A 16,493-nucleotide genomic window follows, 5' to 3' on the forward strand; every position below is an offset into this window, starting at 1 on the left:
AAAACACGGAAAGCGCCGATACTTGTCCCTTGAGAGAGCCGAGAGACAAGCCCTTGTCCAATCCGGATTGAAGGAAAGAAAGAAAAGTGGGCAAGGCAAACGGCCAGGGAGTGAAACCCTGATCAGAGCACCAGGATAAGAAGATCCTCCAAGTCCTGTGGTAGATCTTGGCAGACGTTGGTTTCCTGGCCTGTCTCATGGTGGCAATGACATCTTGAGATAACCCTGATGACGCTAGGAGCCAGGACTCAATGGCCACACAGTCAGGTTGAGGGCCGCGGAATTCAGATGGAAAAATGTCCCTTGAGACAGCAAGTCTGGTCGGTCTGGGAGTGCCCACGGTTGACCCACCGTGAGGTGCCACAGATCCGGGTACCACGATCTCCTCGGCCAGTCTGGAGCGACGAGGATGGCGCGACTGCAGTCGGACCTAATCTTGCGTAACACTCTGGGCAGCAGTGTCAGAGGAGGAAATACATAAGGTAGTTGAAACTGCGACCAGTCCTGAACTAACGCGTCTGCCGCCAGAGCTCTGTGATCCTTGGACCGAGCCATGAATGCCGGGACTTTGTTGTTGTGCCAAGACGCCATTAGATCGACGTCCGGCGTTCCCCAGCGGCAACAGATCTCCCGAAACACGTCCGGGTGAAGAGACCATTCCCCTGCATCCATGCCCTTGCGACTGAGAAAATCTGCTTCCCAGTTTTCTACGCCCGGGATGTGAACTGCGGAGATGGTGGAGGCTGTGGCTTCCGCCCACAGCAGAATCCGCTGAACTTCTCGGAAGGCTTGAAGACTGCGAGTGCCGCCCTGGTGGTTGATGTACGCAACCGCCGTGGCGTTGTCCGACTGTATTCGGATCTGCCGTCCCTCCAGCCACCGCTGGAACGCCTTTAGGGCCAGATACACTGCCCTTATCTCCAGAACGTTGATCTGAAGGGAGGACTCTGTCGGAGTCCAGGTTCCCTGAGCCCTGTGGTGGAGGAAGACCGCTCCCCACCCTGACAGACTCGCGTCCGTCGTGACCACAGCCCAGGATGGGGGCAAGAAGGATTTTCCTTTTGACAAGGAAGTGGGAAGAAGCCACCACTGAAGAGAGGTCTTGGCTGTCCGTGACAGCGAAACGTTCCTGTCTAGGGACGTCGGCTTCTTGTCCCATTTGCGGAGGATATCCCATTGAAGTGGACGCAGATGAAACTGCGCAAAAGGAACTGCCTCCATTGCTGCCACCATCTTCCCTAGGAAGTGCATGAGGCGCCTCAAGGGGTGTGACTGACCCCGAAGAAGAGATTGTACCCCTGTCTGTAGTGAACGCTGTTTGTCCAGCGGGAGCTTCACTATCGCTGAAAGGGTATGAAACTCCATCCCGAGGTAAGTCAGCGATTGGGTCGGTGTCAAATTTGACTTTGGGAAATTGATGATCCACCCGAACCTCTGGAGAGTCTCCAGAGTGACGGTCAGGCTGTGTTGGCATGCCACCCTGGAGGGTGCCTTGACTAGAAGATCGTCTAAGTAAGGGATCACCGAGTGGCCCTGAGAGTGTAGGACCGCCACCACTGCTGCCATGACCTTGGTGAAGACCCGTGGGGCTGTCGCCAGGCCGAAAGGCAGTGCCACGAACTGAAGGTGTTCGTCCCCGATGGCGAAACGCAGGAAGCGGTGATGCTCGGGAGCGATTGGCACATGGAGATAAGCATCTTTGATGTCGACTGATGCTAGGAAGTCTCCTTGTGACATCGAGGCGATGACAGAGCGGAGAGATTCCATCCGAAACCTTCTGGTGCTCACATGCTTGTTGAGCAGCTTGAGGTCTAGAACGGGACGGAATGATCCGTCCTTTTTTGGCACCACGAACAAGTTGGAGTAGAATCCGTGACCATGTTCCTGAGGTGGAACGGGAATCACCACTCCTTCTGCCTTCAGAGTGTTTACCGCCTGAAAAAGTGCATCGGCTCGCTCGGGGGGCGGAGATGTTCTGAAGAAACGAGTCGGAGGACGAGAACTGAGCTCTATCCTGTAACCGTGAGACAGAATGTCTCTCACCCATCGGTCTTGGACATGTGGCCACCAGGCGTCGCAAAAGCGGAAGAGCCTGCCACCGACCGAGGATGCGGTTTGTGGAGACCGAAAGTCATGAGGAGGCCGCCTTGGGGGCGGCTCCTCCGGCGGTCTTTTTAGGACGTGACTTAGACCGCCATGCCGAAGAGTTGCTCTGGCCCTTCTGTGACCTGTTGGACGTGGAGGATTGGGACCTGGCTGAGGGCCGAAAGGACCGAAACCTCGATTGAATCTTTCGCTGCTGAGGTCTGTTCGGTTTAGACTGGGGTAAGGACGAGTCCTTTCCCTTGGATTGCTTGATAATTTCGTCCAATTGCTCGCCAAACAAGTGGTCGCCGGAAAATGGCAAACCGGTTAAGAACTTCTTGGAAGCAGAGTCTGCCTTCCATTCGCGTAGCCACATGGCCCTGCGGACTGCCACCGAATTGGCGGATGCTACCGCTGTACGGCTCACCGAGTCGAGGACAGCGTTCATGGCGTAGGACGAAAAAGCCGACGCCTGAGAAGTCAAAGACACGACCTGCGGAGTAGCGGTGCGTGTGACCGCCTTAATCTCAGACAAACAAGCTGAGATAGCTTGGAGCGCCCACACGGCTGCAAATGCTGGCGCAAAAGACGCACCTATGGCTTCATAGATGGATTTCATCAGGAGCTCTATTTGCCTGTCAGTGGCATCTTTGAGCGATGAGTCATCTGCCACTGATACCACGGATCTAGCCGCCAGCCTAGAGACTGGAGGATCCACCTTGGGACACTGAGCCCAACCCTTAACTACATCAGGTGGGAAGGGGTAACGTGTGTCATTAAGGCGCTTAGTAAAGCGCTTGTCCGGATATGCTCTGTGCTTTCGGACAGCATCCCTGAAGTTAGAGTGATCGAACAAAGCACTCCTTGTACGTTTGGGAAACCTAAACTGGTGTTTCTCCTGTTGTGAAGCTGACTCCTCAACAGGTGGAGTTGGAGGAGGAAGTTCTAGCACCTGGTTAATGGACGCTATAAGGTCATTTACAATGGCGTCTCCTTCAGGTGTATCAAGATTGAGAGCACCGTCCGGATCAGAGCCCTGAGCTGCAACGTCCGCCTCATCCTCCAGAGAGTCCTCATGCTGAGACCCTGAGCAGCGTGATGAAGTGGATGAAGGTCCCCAGCGAGCCTGCTTAGACGGTCTGTGACTACAGTCCGAGTCGGAGTCCTCCCCGTGGGACCTATGTGTCACCTCAGGAGCAGTTTGCTGCTCTAACCGAGGGGGGCCTGGGGTCAATGATTCAACAGTGCCCGGGGCCTGTGTTACCGGTCTGGACTGCAAAGCTTCAAGTATCTTAGCAGACCATTTGTCCATAGACTGAGCCATGGATTGTGAAAGGGAGTCAGAAAGTTTCTCAGCCAACACTGCAAACTCTGTCCCTGCCACCTGGACAGTAACAGCCGGTGGTTCTACCTGAGCCGAGGGTCCCACCAGTGCCTGAGGCTCCGGCTGAGTGAGTGTCACCGAGGCCGAGCATTGCACACAATGAGGGTAGGTGGAACCTGCAGGTAACATAGCCGCACAAGAGGTACAAGTTGCAAAATAAGCCTGTGCCTTGGCACCCTTGCTTTTTGCAGACGACATGCTGTTATCTCCTCTTAGCAAACAGTGAGGGTATATAGCTAAGCAAATACTGCAGCCGAGCAGAGCAAATGTATACCCAATATGGATATATATATATACACTGCGGCACCCAGGGGGGCCAGCACCTGTAACAGGTGCGGCTTACCGACCGCGCTCAGCGGTTGTGTGTCCACCAGATTCCCTGCCTGGGCCTCCCAGAGTTATGGAGCTCTATCTGAAGATCTCCTCCGGCAGCAGCGATGATAACAATGGCTGCCAGCGTTCTCAGAGGAGGAGGGAGCCGTGGGCGTGCCTCAGAAAGTGCGGGAATCTGGTGCCCCACGGTGCTCAGTGAGGGGGGAGGAGGATACAAAGTATGCTCCAGCCCTCACCGCTGACGTTCAGTCTAGCGTCCCGCCCTTGCCCCTGACTGGCAGGCCCGGGGGCGGGAATATGCGGTACTAGGCCGCAAAAGCCGGGGACTCGAGTTATAAGCGCGGCCGGCAAACAGGCACGGTCGGCGCGGTAGTCCCGGCGGCCCCAAACACAGCGCAGCTGCTGCAGTGTCCGATCCACAGGCGCTCTATGCGCCGTCCCCAAGGGGACACAGAGTACCTCAGAAGCAGGGCCTGTCCCTGATGACATCCAGTCTCCTGTCCGTCAGGTTCCCACAGGGGCTGCGGAGGGAGCCCGGTCCCAGTGCCTGGTGACCGGCTAGGATCCCACTTCTCCCAGAGCCCCTAAGGGATGGGGAAGGAAAACGGCATGTGGCTCCAGCCTTTGTACCCGCAATGGGTACCTCAACCTTAACAGCACCGCCGACCAAAGTGGGGTGAGAAGGGAGCATGCCGGGGGCCCTGTGAGGGGCCCTCTTTTCTTCCATCCGATAAAGTCAGCAGCTGCTGCTGACTAAAATGTGGAGCTTGCGTGAATGTGTGCCTCCTTCAACACAAAGCATAAAACTGATGGGCCCGTGATGCACGGGAGGGTGTATAGCAGAGGGGAGGGGTTACACTTTTTAAAGTGTAATAACTTTGTGTGGCCTCCGGAGGCAGAAGCTATACACCCAATTGTCTGGGTCTCCCAATGGAGCGACAAAGAAAAAGTGTTTAACAGATAAAACTTACATTAAAGAGATCAGCCACTACTTTTACAATGATGGCCTTACGATAAGTCATCAATGTCTGATCGGCTGGGGACTGACACCCCACGCCAATCAGATATCAGCCCTGGCGGCGGCAGACGGAAATTCTCAGTTCCGGAGCTGCCCCATCAACTGATAGCAGCCGGGTACTGCATATCCTCCTTCTATTCAAATCAATAGGCCACCATCAGTTGACAGGGCAGCTCCGGAATGGAGCATTTCCGGCCACCGAAAACAGCTGATAGGTCATCAATGTCTGATCGGCCAATCGTCGTATAGGCCATCCATGTAAAAGTAGTGGACAACCTCTTTAAGTACATGAAGAGCAGAATCTCCTAATTGACGCCTTTCCCAAACAAGAAGAAATGAAACATTTGTCGTGAAATAACTTAATTACAGGTCATTAGCATACAATGCGTTTTCGGACAAACCATGTAAAAACATACAAAAGGTGCAGTCTATTCCCGAAATGTGTTGTATGCTAATCATCTGTAATGAAGTTATTTCACAATAAACCTTCAGTTTTTTTGTAAATGATCAAGGCACCAACTGGGAGGAGGTACTGCTCTTCTACATTAATTTGTGGTATGTACAGTTTTTTGAGGAGTCTTTAGGACAGGTCTGCTGCAACAAACACCTGAAAAATCGCTAAAAAAAAAACCCAAAAAACTCCACTTGACTCTTACCAGTCATTTCTATTGACGTTCATATGTTCAATCTTCTGACAGTTTTAATTGGCTTTAGTTTTCCAAAAATGAAAACCTGTGAATTCTATAGGCAGTTTCTGGTTATGAAACCTATCTCTACTTTACAATGGAATTCAATGGGAAAAACTGAAAAAGTGCCACAAAAATGTATGGGAGTGGCTAGGATGGAGATTGATAGCCGAGCTTGGCTATCAGATACATCAATAGTGCTCAAAGAGGAGTAGCAATTCTGGCGCAGTGTATACCACACTGAAGTGCTGAATTCATTAAGCAGCAAGCGTCGCTTAATAAATTTGGTGCCTTCTACTATAGCAAGACTAGCATAGCACGAGTGTCCGCTACAAAAAATGATTCCAAAACGATAAAAAAAAACAAGTAAATAATAGCTCACACACAGATGAAAGAGGCATAGCTGCCTTTTTTTTTTTTTATTTTAAAAAGCCTTAGCTTACATAGAAAAACCTGCTGACAGATTCCCTTTAAATATAGCACTGCAGGAAGCGCCACTGCAACAATAGCAGGGGTCACAAGCTAGGTGCTTAACAGTGCCTCTGCTGACACAAATGCTAATTTATAATATTTGAATGTGAAGTCCCAAGTTTATTTTGTTTGACTTATAAACTCTTGTTTATTAAGAAGTCCAGCTGTCATGGAGAAAGCCTCACTTTCAGTGAGAAAAAACCCCACTAATTAAAAATTATGAGAACATAGACACAAATTATAATAAATATATATATTTTTGGAACAATGCATAATGTTTATCACTCAAATACTTACGTAAGTTTCAACCTTTTTGCATGACCGGGCATTACTGGGATGTACAACATTTTGACTCCTTGCACAACCATTGTTGGTTCTATCCCATAATGCTCCTATGAATAATCCACAGATGTTAATATAAATAGGCATTTAAAGCAGTTTTACACAAATATTTCTATAACTTCCACTATTTTGCATCTTCAAAAAAAAAATTAAATTAACATCGCCAATGCCATAACACGCAAGTTTCCTGTTTACTGCTCTGTCTCCTCCGTATATCTCTGAACTAATCTCTCGCTACACTCCAAAACATGATCTCCGGTCCTCCCAAGATCTCCTTCTTTCCTACTCTCTCATTCGCTCCTCACGCAACCGACTCCAAGACTTCTCCCGAGCATCCCCAGTCTCCTGAAACTCGCTACCTGAACATGTCAGACTATCTACTACACTTGCAAACTTCAAACAGAACTTGAAAACTCATCTGTTCAGAAATGCCTATAACCTTCAATGACCTCACTGCTTCACCACCGTGCGGAGCTGCCGCCTCGCCATCGTGCCGGAACTGCTGCCCAACCTACACCTCACCTACTGTCTCCTCCCCAAAATACTTTAGAATGGAAGCCCGCAAGGGCAGGGCCCTCTTCCCTCTGTACTAGTCTGTCTATTGAAACTTGTATATGTATTCTGTATGTAACCCCCTTCTCATGTACAGGACCATGGAATCAATGGTGCTCTATAAATATTAATTAGTATCTGGCACTTTCATCACTTGAAAAATAATTGCAGGAATGGGTAAGCCTGATAACACACATTGCGGAGTCATTTTTAAACCCATCGTTTGCAGAGTCTGTGACTTACATGTTAGTTTCTTCACATGTCAGTAGAGAGTTCTCTTCTCCCAGAGAAGAACTCACTTGCATGCTTTCTCCAAGGAAGCATTTTCTTTAAAGGGAACCGGTCACCAGTTTTTTCAGTATTGACCCAAAAGTGTCCCCTTCTGCAGCTCCTGGGCTGCATTCTATGAAGGTGCACCTTGTTCCTGACTCCCCTTGCAGACTCACAAATACCATTATTAAATCTGCCATCACTTATGTAAATTAACTGTTCTGGTCAGATGGGCGTTCTTTTTTTTGGCATCCTGTCCCTCCTTTTGCCGCTCTTCGCTGTCCTCCTTTGATTGACGTGCAGGACACCTGCGTCATCATCCACATAGCTAGGCAAAATTGCGTGCCTGTGCAGATGCACTTCACACTGCCCCATTGCGGGCAGAGCAGAAATCATAGGTGCGCTTACACAAGCTGGTGAGCTCTCTGCGCAAGCGCGATATTATGGGCATCAGATTTTATAAAGGGGAGTCAGGAACAAGGTGCACCTTCATAGAATGCAGCCCTGGAGCTGATGAGGGGACACTTTTGGTTCAATACTGAAAACTGGTGACAGGTCCCCTTTAAGACGGCCTCTACACTAGCTGGGTCGCTACAATAAAAGTAATTACTAGGTCCACTACCCCAGAGCTTGCACTTATTTCTAACGGAATAGCTGCTCATACCAACTAATTATATTGCATCTCTCATTTTTCAGATGCTCATTGTTAATTTGCACTAGTTTACCAATTCTCCCCCACTGTATGCAAGGCCATACACAAAAGTGTAATAGGAACAGCTTGAGAAATGTTCTATGGAATCAGGAAAAATCAAGACTAGAATGGATGTAAATAGTATCTTCATATAACAAAATGTCAGGATAGAAAGGTCACCATTCAACAAACCCACGGGATGTAACAGATGCAGTTAATAAAATTTTATATTTTGGTTACATAGGTCCATCAATTCAACCTCTCTCTACTGGTTATGTATTTTTAAAAAAAAAAAAATTGCAAAAATTAATGGGTTTGCTGTAACTATGAGGGTTTTTCACCAAAAATGATGCAAAAACTGGTAGCATTTTTGCATTTACTCATTACTTTATGTGCATGAAAAAAATGCTAAAACAATTAACATGCTGCAGTAAGGGCGCAGTCACACGTCTGTATAACTCATCCACGGATCGCATCACAATGCTCAGACTGGTGGCTCTCCTGACCAGAGCGTGACAGCATGAATTTCTAAGCAGCCATCACGCTGGAGTCAGGAGAGCCACCGGCCAGTTCCATCATTGTGATGTGATCCGTGGATGAGTTACACGGCCATGTGACTGCGCCCTAAATGTAATTGTTTTTTTTTTTAACACCCAAACTCATTAGGACCTCTCTCCTACTACAACTGAGGTGTTGATATCATTTATCACTCTAGAGCAGATTTGGGCAAATTATAGCTTGCGGCCCATGGATAGGCATAACAAAAAAGCTGGAAATCAAAAGGTTACTAACAGGCAATGCGGTGCTATGGACCTGACGCAGGTGAGGTACACGTCACATTGAAGACTGGAGGATAAAAAGAAAGTCACAGGGAATCCGAGTGAGAAAGGGAACAAAGACAAAGAAACTGAAGAAAAAGAAGGGAATTTTGTTTACTTACCGTAAATTCCTTTTCTTCTAGCTCCAATTGGGAGACCCAGACAATTGGGTGTATAGCTTATGCCTCCGGAGGCCACACAAAGTATTACACTAAAAGTGTAAAGCCCCTCCCCTTCAGCCTATACACCCCCCGTACTGCTACGGGCTCATCAGTTTTGGTGCAAAAGCCCGAAGGAGGAAAAAATTATAAACTGGTTTAAAGTAAATTCAATCCGAAGGAATATCGGAGAACTGAAACCATTTAACATGAACAACATGTGTTATACAAAAACAGGGGCGGGTGCTGGGTCTCCCAATTGGAGCTAGAAGAAAAGGAATTTACGGTAAGTAAACAAAATTCCCTTCTTCTTTGTCGCTCCTTATTGGGAGACCCAGACAATTGGGACGTCCAAAAGCAGTCCCTGGGTGGGTAAATAATACCTCATAATAGAGCCGTAACGGCTCCGTCCTACAGGTGGGCAACTGCCGCCTGAAGGACTCGCCTACCTAGGCTGGCATCTGCCGAAGCATAGGTAAGCACCTGATAGTGCTTCGTGAAAGTGTGCAGGCTCGACCAGGTAGCTGCCTGACACACCTGCTGAGCCGTAGCCTGGTGTCGCAAGGCCCAGGACGCTCCCACGGCCCTGGTAGAATGGGCCTTCAGTCCTGAGGGAACCGGAAGCCCCGAGGAACGGTAAGCTTCGAGAATTGGTTCCTTGATCCACCGAGCCAGGGTTGACTTGGAAGCTTGTGTCCCTTTACGCTGGCCAGCGACAAGGACAAAGAGTGCATCCGAGCGGCGCAGGGGCGCCGTACGAGAAATGTAGATTTTGGCGGACGTTGGTTTCCTAGCCTGTCTCATAGTGGCAATGACCTCTTGAGATAATCCTGAAGACGCTAGGATCCAGGACTCAATGGCCACACAGTCAGGTTGAGGGCCGCAGAATTCAGATGGAAAAACGGCCCTTGAGACAGCAAATCTGGTCGGTCTGGCAGTGCCCACGGTTGGCCGACCGTGAGATGCCACAGATCCGGGTACCACGACCTCCTCGGCCAGTCTGGAGCGACGAGGATGACGCGGCGGCAGTCGGCCCTGATCTTGCGTAACACTCTGGGCAACAGTGCCAGAGGAGGAAACACATAAGGAAGCCGAAACTGCGACCAATCCTGAACTAAGGCGTCTGCCGCCAGAGCTCTGTGATCTTGAGATCGAGCCATGAATGTTGGGACCTTGTTGTTGTGCCGTGACGCCATTAGGTCGACGTCCGGCATCCCCCAGCGGCAACAGATCTCCTGAAACACGTCCGGGTGAAGGGACCATTCCCCTGCGTCCATGCCCTGGCGACTGAGAAAGTCTGCTTCCCAGTTTTCTACGCCCGGGATGTGAACTGCGGATATGGTGGATGCTGTGGCTTCCACCCACAGCAGAATCCTCCGGACTTCCTGGAAGGCTTGCCGACTGCGTGTCCCACCTTGGTGGTTGATGTAAGCCACCGCTGTGGAGTTGTCCGACTGAATTCGGATCTGCTTGCCTTCCAGCCACTGCTGGAACGCTTTTAGGGCAAGATACACTGCCCTGATCTCCAGAACATTGATCTGAAGTGAGGACTCTTGCTGAGTCCACGTACCCTGAGCCCTGTGGTGGAGAAAAACTGCTCCCCACCCTGACAGACTCGCGTCCGTCGTGACCACCGCCCAGGATGGGGGTAGGAAGGATTTCCCCTTCGATAATGAGGTGGGAAGAAGCCACCACCGAAGGGAAGCTTTGGTTGCCTGAGAGAGGGAAACATTCCTGTCTAGGGACGTCGGCATCCTGTCCCACTTGCGTAGGATGTCCCATTGAAGTGGACGCAGGTGAAACTGCGCGAAAGGGACTGCTTCCATTGCTGCCATCTTCTTCCCCAGGAAGTGCATGAGGCGCCTCAAGGGGTGTGACTGGCCTTGAAGGAGAGATTGCACCCCTGTCTGTAGTGAACGCTGTTTGTCCAGCGGAAGCTTCACTATCGCTGGAAGAGTATGAAACTCCATGCCAAGATATGTCAGCGATTGGACCGGTGTCAGATTTGACTTTGGAAAATTGATGATCCACCCGAAACTCTGGAGAATCTCCAGAGTGACGTTGAGGCTGTGTTGGCATGCCTCTTGAGAGGGTGCCTTGACCAGCAGATCGTCTAAGTAAGGTATCACTGAGTGACCCTGAGAGTGGAGGACCGCAACTACTGTAGCCATGACCTTGGTGAAAACCCTTGGGGCTGTCGCCAGGCCGAACGGCAGTGCCGCGAACTGAAGGTGTTCGTCTCCTATGGCGCAGCGCGAGAAGCGCTGATGCTCTGGAGCAATTGGTACGTGGAGATAAGCATCCTTGATATCGATCGATGCTAGGAAATCTCCTTGGGACATTGAGGCGATGACGGAGCGGAGGGATTCCATCCGGAACCGCCTGGTCCTTACGTGTTTGTTGAGCAGTTTTAGGTCCAAAACAGGACGGAAGGACCCGTCCTTCTTTGGAACCACAAACAGGTTGGAGTAGAAACCGTGGCCCTGTAGCTGAAGAGGAACCGGGACCACCACTCCTTCTGCCTTCAGAATGCCCACCGCCTGCAGAAGAGCCTCGGCTCGCTCGGGAGGCGGAGATGTTCTGAAGAATCGAGTCGGAGGACGAGAGCTGAACTCTATCCTGTAACCGTGAGACAAAATGTCTCTCACCCAACGGTCTTTTACTTGTGGCAGCCAGGTGTCGCAAAAGCGGGAGAGCCTGCCACCGACCGAGGATGCGGTGTGAGGAGGCCGTAAGTCATGAGGAAACCGCCTTAGTAGCGGCACCTCCGGCGGTCTTTTTAGGGCGTGATTTAGACTGCCATGCGTCGGAGTTCCTCTGATCCTTCTGAGGCCTTTTGGACGAGGAGAATTGGGACCTGCCCGCACCCCGAAAGGACCGAAACCTCGACTGTCCCCTCCTCTGTTGGGGTGTTTTTGGTTTGGCCTGGGGTAAGGATGTTTCCTTTCCCTTGGATTGTTTGATGATTTCATCCAATCTTTCACCAAACAAACGGTCGCCAGAAAATGGCAATCCAGTTAAGCACTTTTTGGAAGCCGAATCTGCCTTCCATTCCCGCAGCCACAAGGCCCTGCGTATTGCCACCGAATTGTCGGCTGCAACCGCCGTACGGCTCGCAGAGTCCAGGACAGCATTAATAGCGTAGGACGCAAATGCCGACGTTTGAGAGGTTATAGACGCCACCTGCGGCGCAGATGTACGTGTGAGTGCGTCAATTTGCGCCTGACCAGCTGAGATAGCTTGGAGTGCCCATACGGCTGCGAATGCTGGAGCAAAAGACGCGCCGATAGCTTCATAGATGGATTTCAACCAGAGCTCCATCTGTCTGTCAGTGGCATCCTTGAGTGAAGCTCCATCTTCCACTGCAACTATGGATCTAGCCGCAAGTCTGGAGATTGGAGGATCCACCTTGGGACACTGAGTCCAGCCCTTGACCACGTCAGGGGGGAAAGGGTAACGTGTATCCTTAAGGCGCTTGGAAAAACGCTTATCTGGACAAGCTCGGTGTTTCTGGACTGCCTCTCTGAAGTCAGAGTGGTCCAGAAACATACTCTTTGTACGCTTGGGAAACCTGAAACGGAATTTCTCCTGCTGAGAAGCTGACTCCTCCACTGGAGGAGCTGAGGGAGAAATATCCAACATTTCATTGATGGACGCAATAAGATCATTCACTATGGCGTCCCCATCAGGAGTATCAAGGTTGAGAGCGGCTTCAGGATCAGAATCCTGATCAGCTACCTCCGCTTCATCATACAGAGAGTCCTCTCGCTGAGACCCTGAACATTGTGATGATGTCGAGGGGATATCATAGCGAGCTCGCTTAATCGGTCTGGGGCTGCGGTCCGTGTCAGAGACCTCACCCTGGGATCCATGAGACACCCCGGGAGGACATTGCTGTTCCAACTGAGGGGGACCAGGGGGCAATGATTCCACAGTGCCCCTGGCTTGAGATGCCGGCCTGGACTGCAAGGCTTCTAATATCTTAGCCATAGTCTCAGAAAGTCTTTCAGTAAAAACTGCAAACTCCGTCCCTGTCACCTGGACAGTGTTAACAGGTGGTTCTCCCTGGGCCGCCCTTAGCAGAGGCTCCGGCTGAGAAAGTGCCACAGGGGCCGAGCATTGCACACAATGAGGGTCAGTGGAACCTGCCGGCAGTATAGCCGTACATGCTGCACAGGCAGCATAGTAAGTCTGTGCTTTGGCACCCTTGCTATTTGTGGACGACATGCTGTTGTCTCCTCTGAGCAATACAGGAGGGTATATAGACAAAAATCAACAGTGCACCATACAGTGTAAAGTATAGTCTATAATCATATAATCTATAAGTACACTTCTGCACTAGTGGGGCCAGCACCACAGGTGCTGCTTACCGCCTTCGCAAAGCGGTTGTGTGGGCACCAGAAATCCTGCCTGGGTCTCCCTGAGCTTGTCTCTCCTCTCCAGCGTTAGCAGAGCTGAGAGGAATGGCTGCCGGCGTCCTGAGGAGAGGAGGGAGCCGTGGGCGTGACCCAGAAAAGTGCGGGAACTGGTGCCCCACTGTGCAGAGTGAGGGGGGTGGACTATGCAAAGCATGCTCCAGCCCTCAGTGCTGCCGTCCTGTACAGCGTCCCGCCCTTCCCCTGATTGGCAGGGCTGGGGGCGGGAAGAAAACGAGACTAGGCCGCAAAAGCCGGGGACTCGAGTTATAAGCGCGGCCGCCGTATAAGCGCGGTCGGCGCGGAAGTCCCCAGCGCACTAACAGTCCCAGCCGCGCCGCAGTGATAACCATGGCAGCGGCGGTCAGCGCGGCAGTCCCCCTACACGAACACACTCAGCGACGCTGAAGTGTGTAATGGCACAAACGCAGTCAGCGCTGCTGTCCCCGATGCACTAGCACACCCAGCAATGCTGGAGTGTTCCTGTGCGCGGTCCCCACGGGGACACAGAGTACCTCAAAGTAGCAGGGCCATGTCCCTGAACGATACTCGGCTCCTATCCAGCATGGTCCTCAGGAGCTGTGGATGGAGCACGGTCTCCTGTGCCTGGAGACCGAAAAGATCCCACTTCACCCAGAGCCCTAATTGAGGGATGGGGAAGGAAAGCAGCATGTGGGCTCCAGCCTCCGTACCTGCAATGGATACCTCAACCTTAACAACACCGCCGACAAGAGTGGGGTGAGAAGGGAGCATGCTGGGGGCCCTGTTATGGGCCCTCTTTTCTTCCATCCGACATAGTCAGCAGCTGCTGCTGACTAAGCTGTGGAGCTATGCGTGCATGTCTGACCTCCTTCGCACAAAGCATAAAAACTGATGAGCCCGTAGCAGTACGGGGGGGTGTATAGGCTGAAGGGGAGGGGCTTTACACTTTTAGTGTAATACTTTGTGTGGCCTCCGGAGGCATAAGCTATACACCCAATTGTCTGGGTCTCCCAATAAGGAGCGACAAAGAAAAACAAAAAACAAGTGGGATTGTGATCGAATTGGTGATGAGTTTGATAAATATAAGGAAGGAGACAGTGGGAGAGATATCAGTAAGGATTTCAGCTCATCACGCAACGTCTATGTTTATTTATAGGAACAGTATAGCTTCATGTCGGAAAGATCAATAAAGAAGGGAAATTTGTTTACTTACCGTAAATTCCTTTTCTTCTAGCTCCTATTGGGAGACCCAGACAATTGGGTGTATAGCTTCTGCCTCCGGAGGCCACACAAAGTATTACACTTTAAAAAGTGTAACCCCTCCCCTCTGCCTATACACCCTCCCGTGCATCTCGGGCCCATCAGTTTTGGTGCCAAAGCAGGAAGGAGGAAACTTATAAATTGGTCTAAGGTAAATTCAATCCGAAGGATGTTCGGAGAACTGAAACCATGAACCAAAAGAACAATTCAACATGAACAACATGTGTACACAAAAGAACAACAGCCCGAAGGGAACAGGGGCGGGTGCTGGGTCTCCCAATAGGAGCTAGAAGAAAAGGAATTTACGGTAAGTAAACAAAATTCCCTTCTTCTTTGTCGCTCCATTGGGAGACCCAGACAATTGGGACGTCCAAAAGCAGTCCCTGGGTGGGTAAAAGAATACCTCGATAAAAAGAGCCGAAAACGGCCCCCTCTTACAGGTGGGCAACCGCCGCCTGAAGGACTCGCCTACCTAGGCTGGCATCTGCCGAAGCATAGGCATGCACCTGATAGTGTTTCGTGAAAGTGTGCAGACTCGACCAGGTAGCCGCCTGACACACCTGCTGAGCCGTAGCCTGGTGCGCAATGCCCAGGATGCACCTACGGCTCTGGTAGAATGGGCTTTCAGCCCTGAAGGAATCGGAAGCCCAGAAGAACGGTAGGCTTCAAGAATCGGTTCCTTGATCCACCGAGCCAAGGTTGACTTGGAAGCCTGCGACCCCTTACGCTGGCCAGCGACAAGGACAAAGAGCGCATCAGAACGGCGCAGGGGCGCCGTGCGAGAAATGTAGAGCCGGAGTGCTCTCACCAGATCTAACAAGTGCAAATCCTTTTCACATTGGTGAACTGGATGAGGGCAAAAAGAAGGTAAGCAGATATCCTGATTGAGATGAAAAGGGGATACCACCTTAGGGAGAAATTCCGGGATCGGACGCAGAACCACCTTATCCTGGTGAAACACCAGGAAGGGGGCTTTGCATGACAGCGCTGCTAGCTCAGACACTCTCCGAAGTGATGTGACTGCCACTAGGAAGGCCACCTTCTGCGAAAGGCGTGATAGAGAGACATCCCGCATCGGCTCGAAAGGTGGTTTCTGAAGAGCCGTTAGCACCCTGTTAAGATCCCAGGGTTCCAGCGGAGCTCTGTGATCTTGAGACCGTGCCATGAATGCCGGGACTTTGTTGTTGTGCCGAGACGCCATGAGGTCGACGTCCGGCGTTCCCCAGCGGCAACAGATCTCTTGAAACACGTCCGGGTGAAGAGACCATTCCCCTGCGTCCATGCCCTGGCGACTGAGAAAGTCTGCTTCCCAGTTTTCTACGCCCGGGATGTGAACTGCGGAGATGGTGGAGGCTGTGGCTTCCGCCCACAGCAGAATTCGCCGAACTTCTTGGAAGGCTTGACGACTGCGTGTGCCGCCCTGGTGGTTGATGTACGCGACCGCCGTGGCGTTGTCCGACTGTATTCGGATCTGCCGTCCCTCCAGCCACCGCTGGAACGCCTTTAGGGCTAGATACACTGCCCTTATCTCCAGAACATTGATCTGAAGGGAGGACTCTGTCGGAGTCCAGGTTCCCTGAGCCCTGTGGTGGAGGAAGACCGCTCCCCACCCTGACAGACTCGCGTCCGTCGTGACCACAGCCCAGGATGGTGGCAGGAAGGATTTTCCCTTCGACAAAGAAGCGGGAAGAAGCCACCACTGAAGAGAGGTTTTGGCTGCCAGTGAAAGAGAGACGTTCCTGTCTAGGGACGTCGACCTCCTGTCCCATTTGCGGAGAATGTCCCATTGAAGTGGACGCAGATGAAACTGCGCAAAGGGAACTGCCTCCATTGCTGCCACCATCTTCCCTAGGAAGTGCATGAGGCGCCTCAAGGGGTGTGACTGGGCCCGAAGGAGAGAGTGCACCCCTGTCTGCAGCGAACGCTGTTTGTCCAGCGGAAGCTTCACTATCGCTGAGAGAGTATGAAACTCCATCCCGAGGTAAGTCAGTGATTGGGTCGGTGTCAATTTTGACTTTGGGAAATTGA

At 51.3% G+C, this 16,493-nt stretch overlaps 1 protein-coding gene across 1 annotated transcript in view; it reads right to left on the reverse strand.

Moving 5' to 3' along the window:
* Positions 1–16,493, reverse strand: part of UBA6 (ubiquitin like modifier activating enzyme 6) — a 253,385-nt gene that overhangs the window by 2,199 nt on the left and 234,693 nt on the right. The window contains exon 31 of the mRNA XM_075341882.1: positions 6,275–6,369. Within this exon, the coding sequence (XP_075197997.1) occupies positions 6,275–6,369 (95 nt within the window). The remainder of the gene's footprint in view (positions 1–6,274; positions 6,370–16,493) is intronic.

This window comes from Anomaloglossus baeobatrachus, chromosome 1 (assembly GCF_048569485.1).
Source record: "Anomaloglossus baeobatrachus isolate aAnoBae1 chromosome 1, aAnoBae1.hap1, whole genome shotgun sequence".
In the NCBI taxonomy this organism is placed as follows: Eukaryota; Metazoa; Chordata; class Amphibia; order Anura; family Aromobatidae; genus Anomaloglossus; species Anomaloglossus baeobatrachus.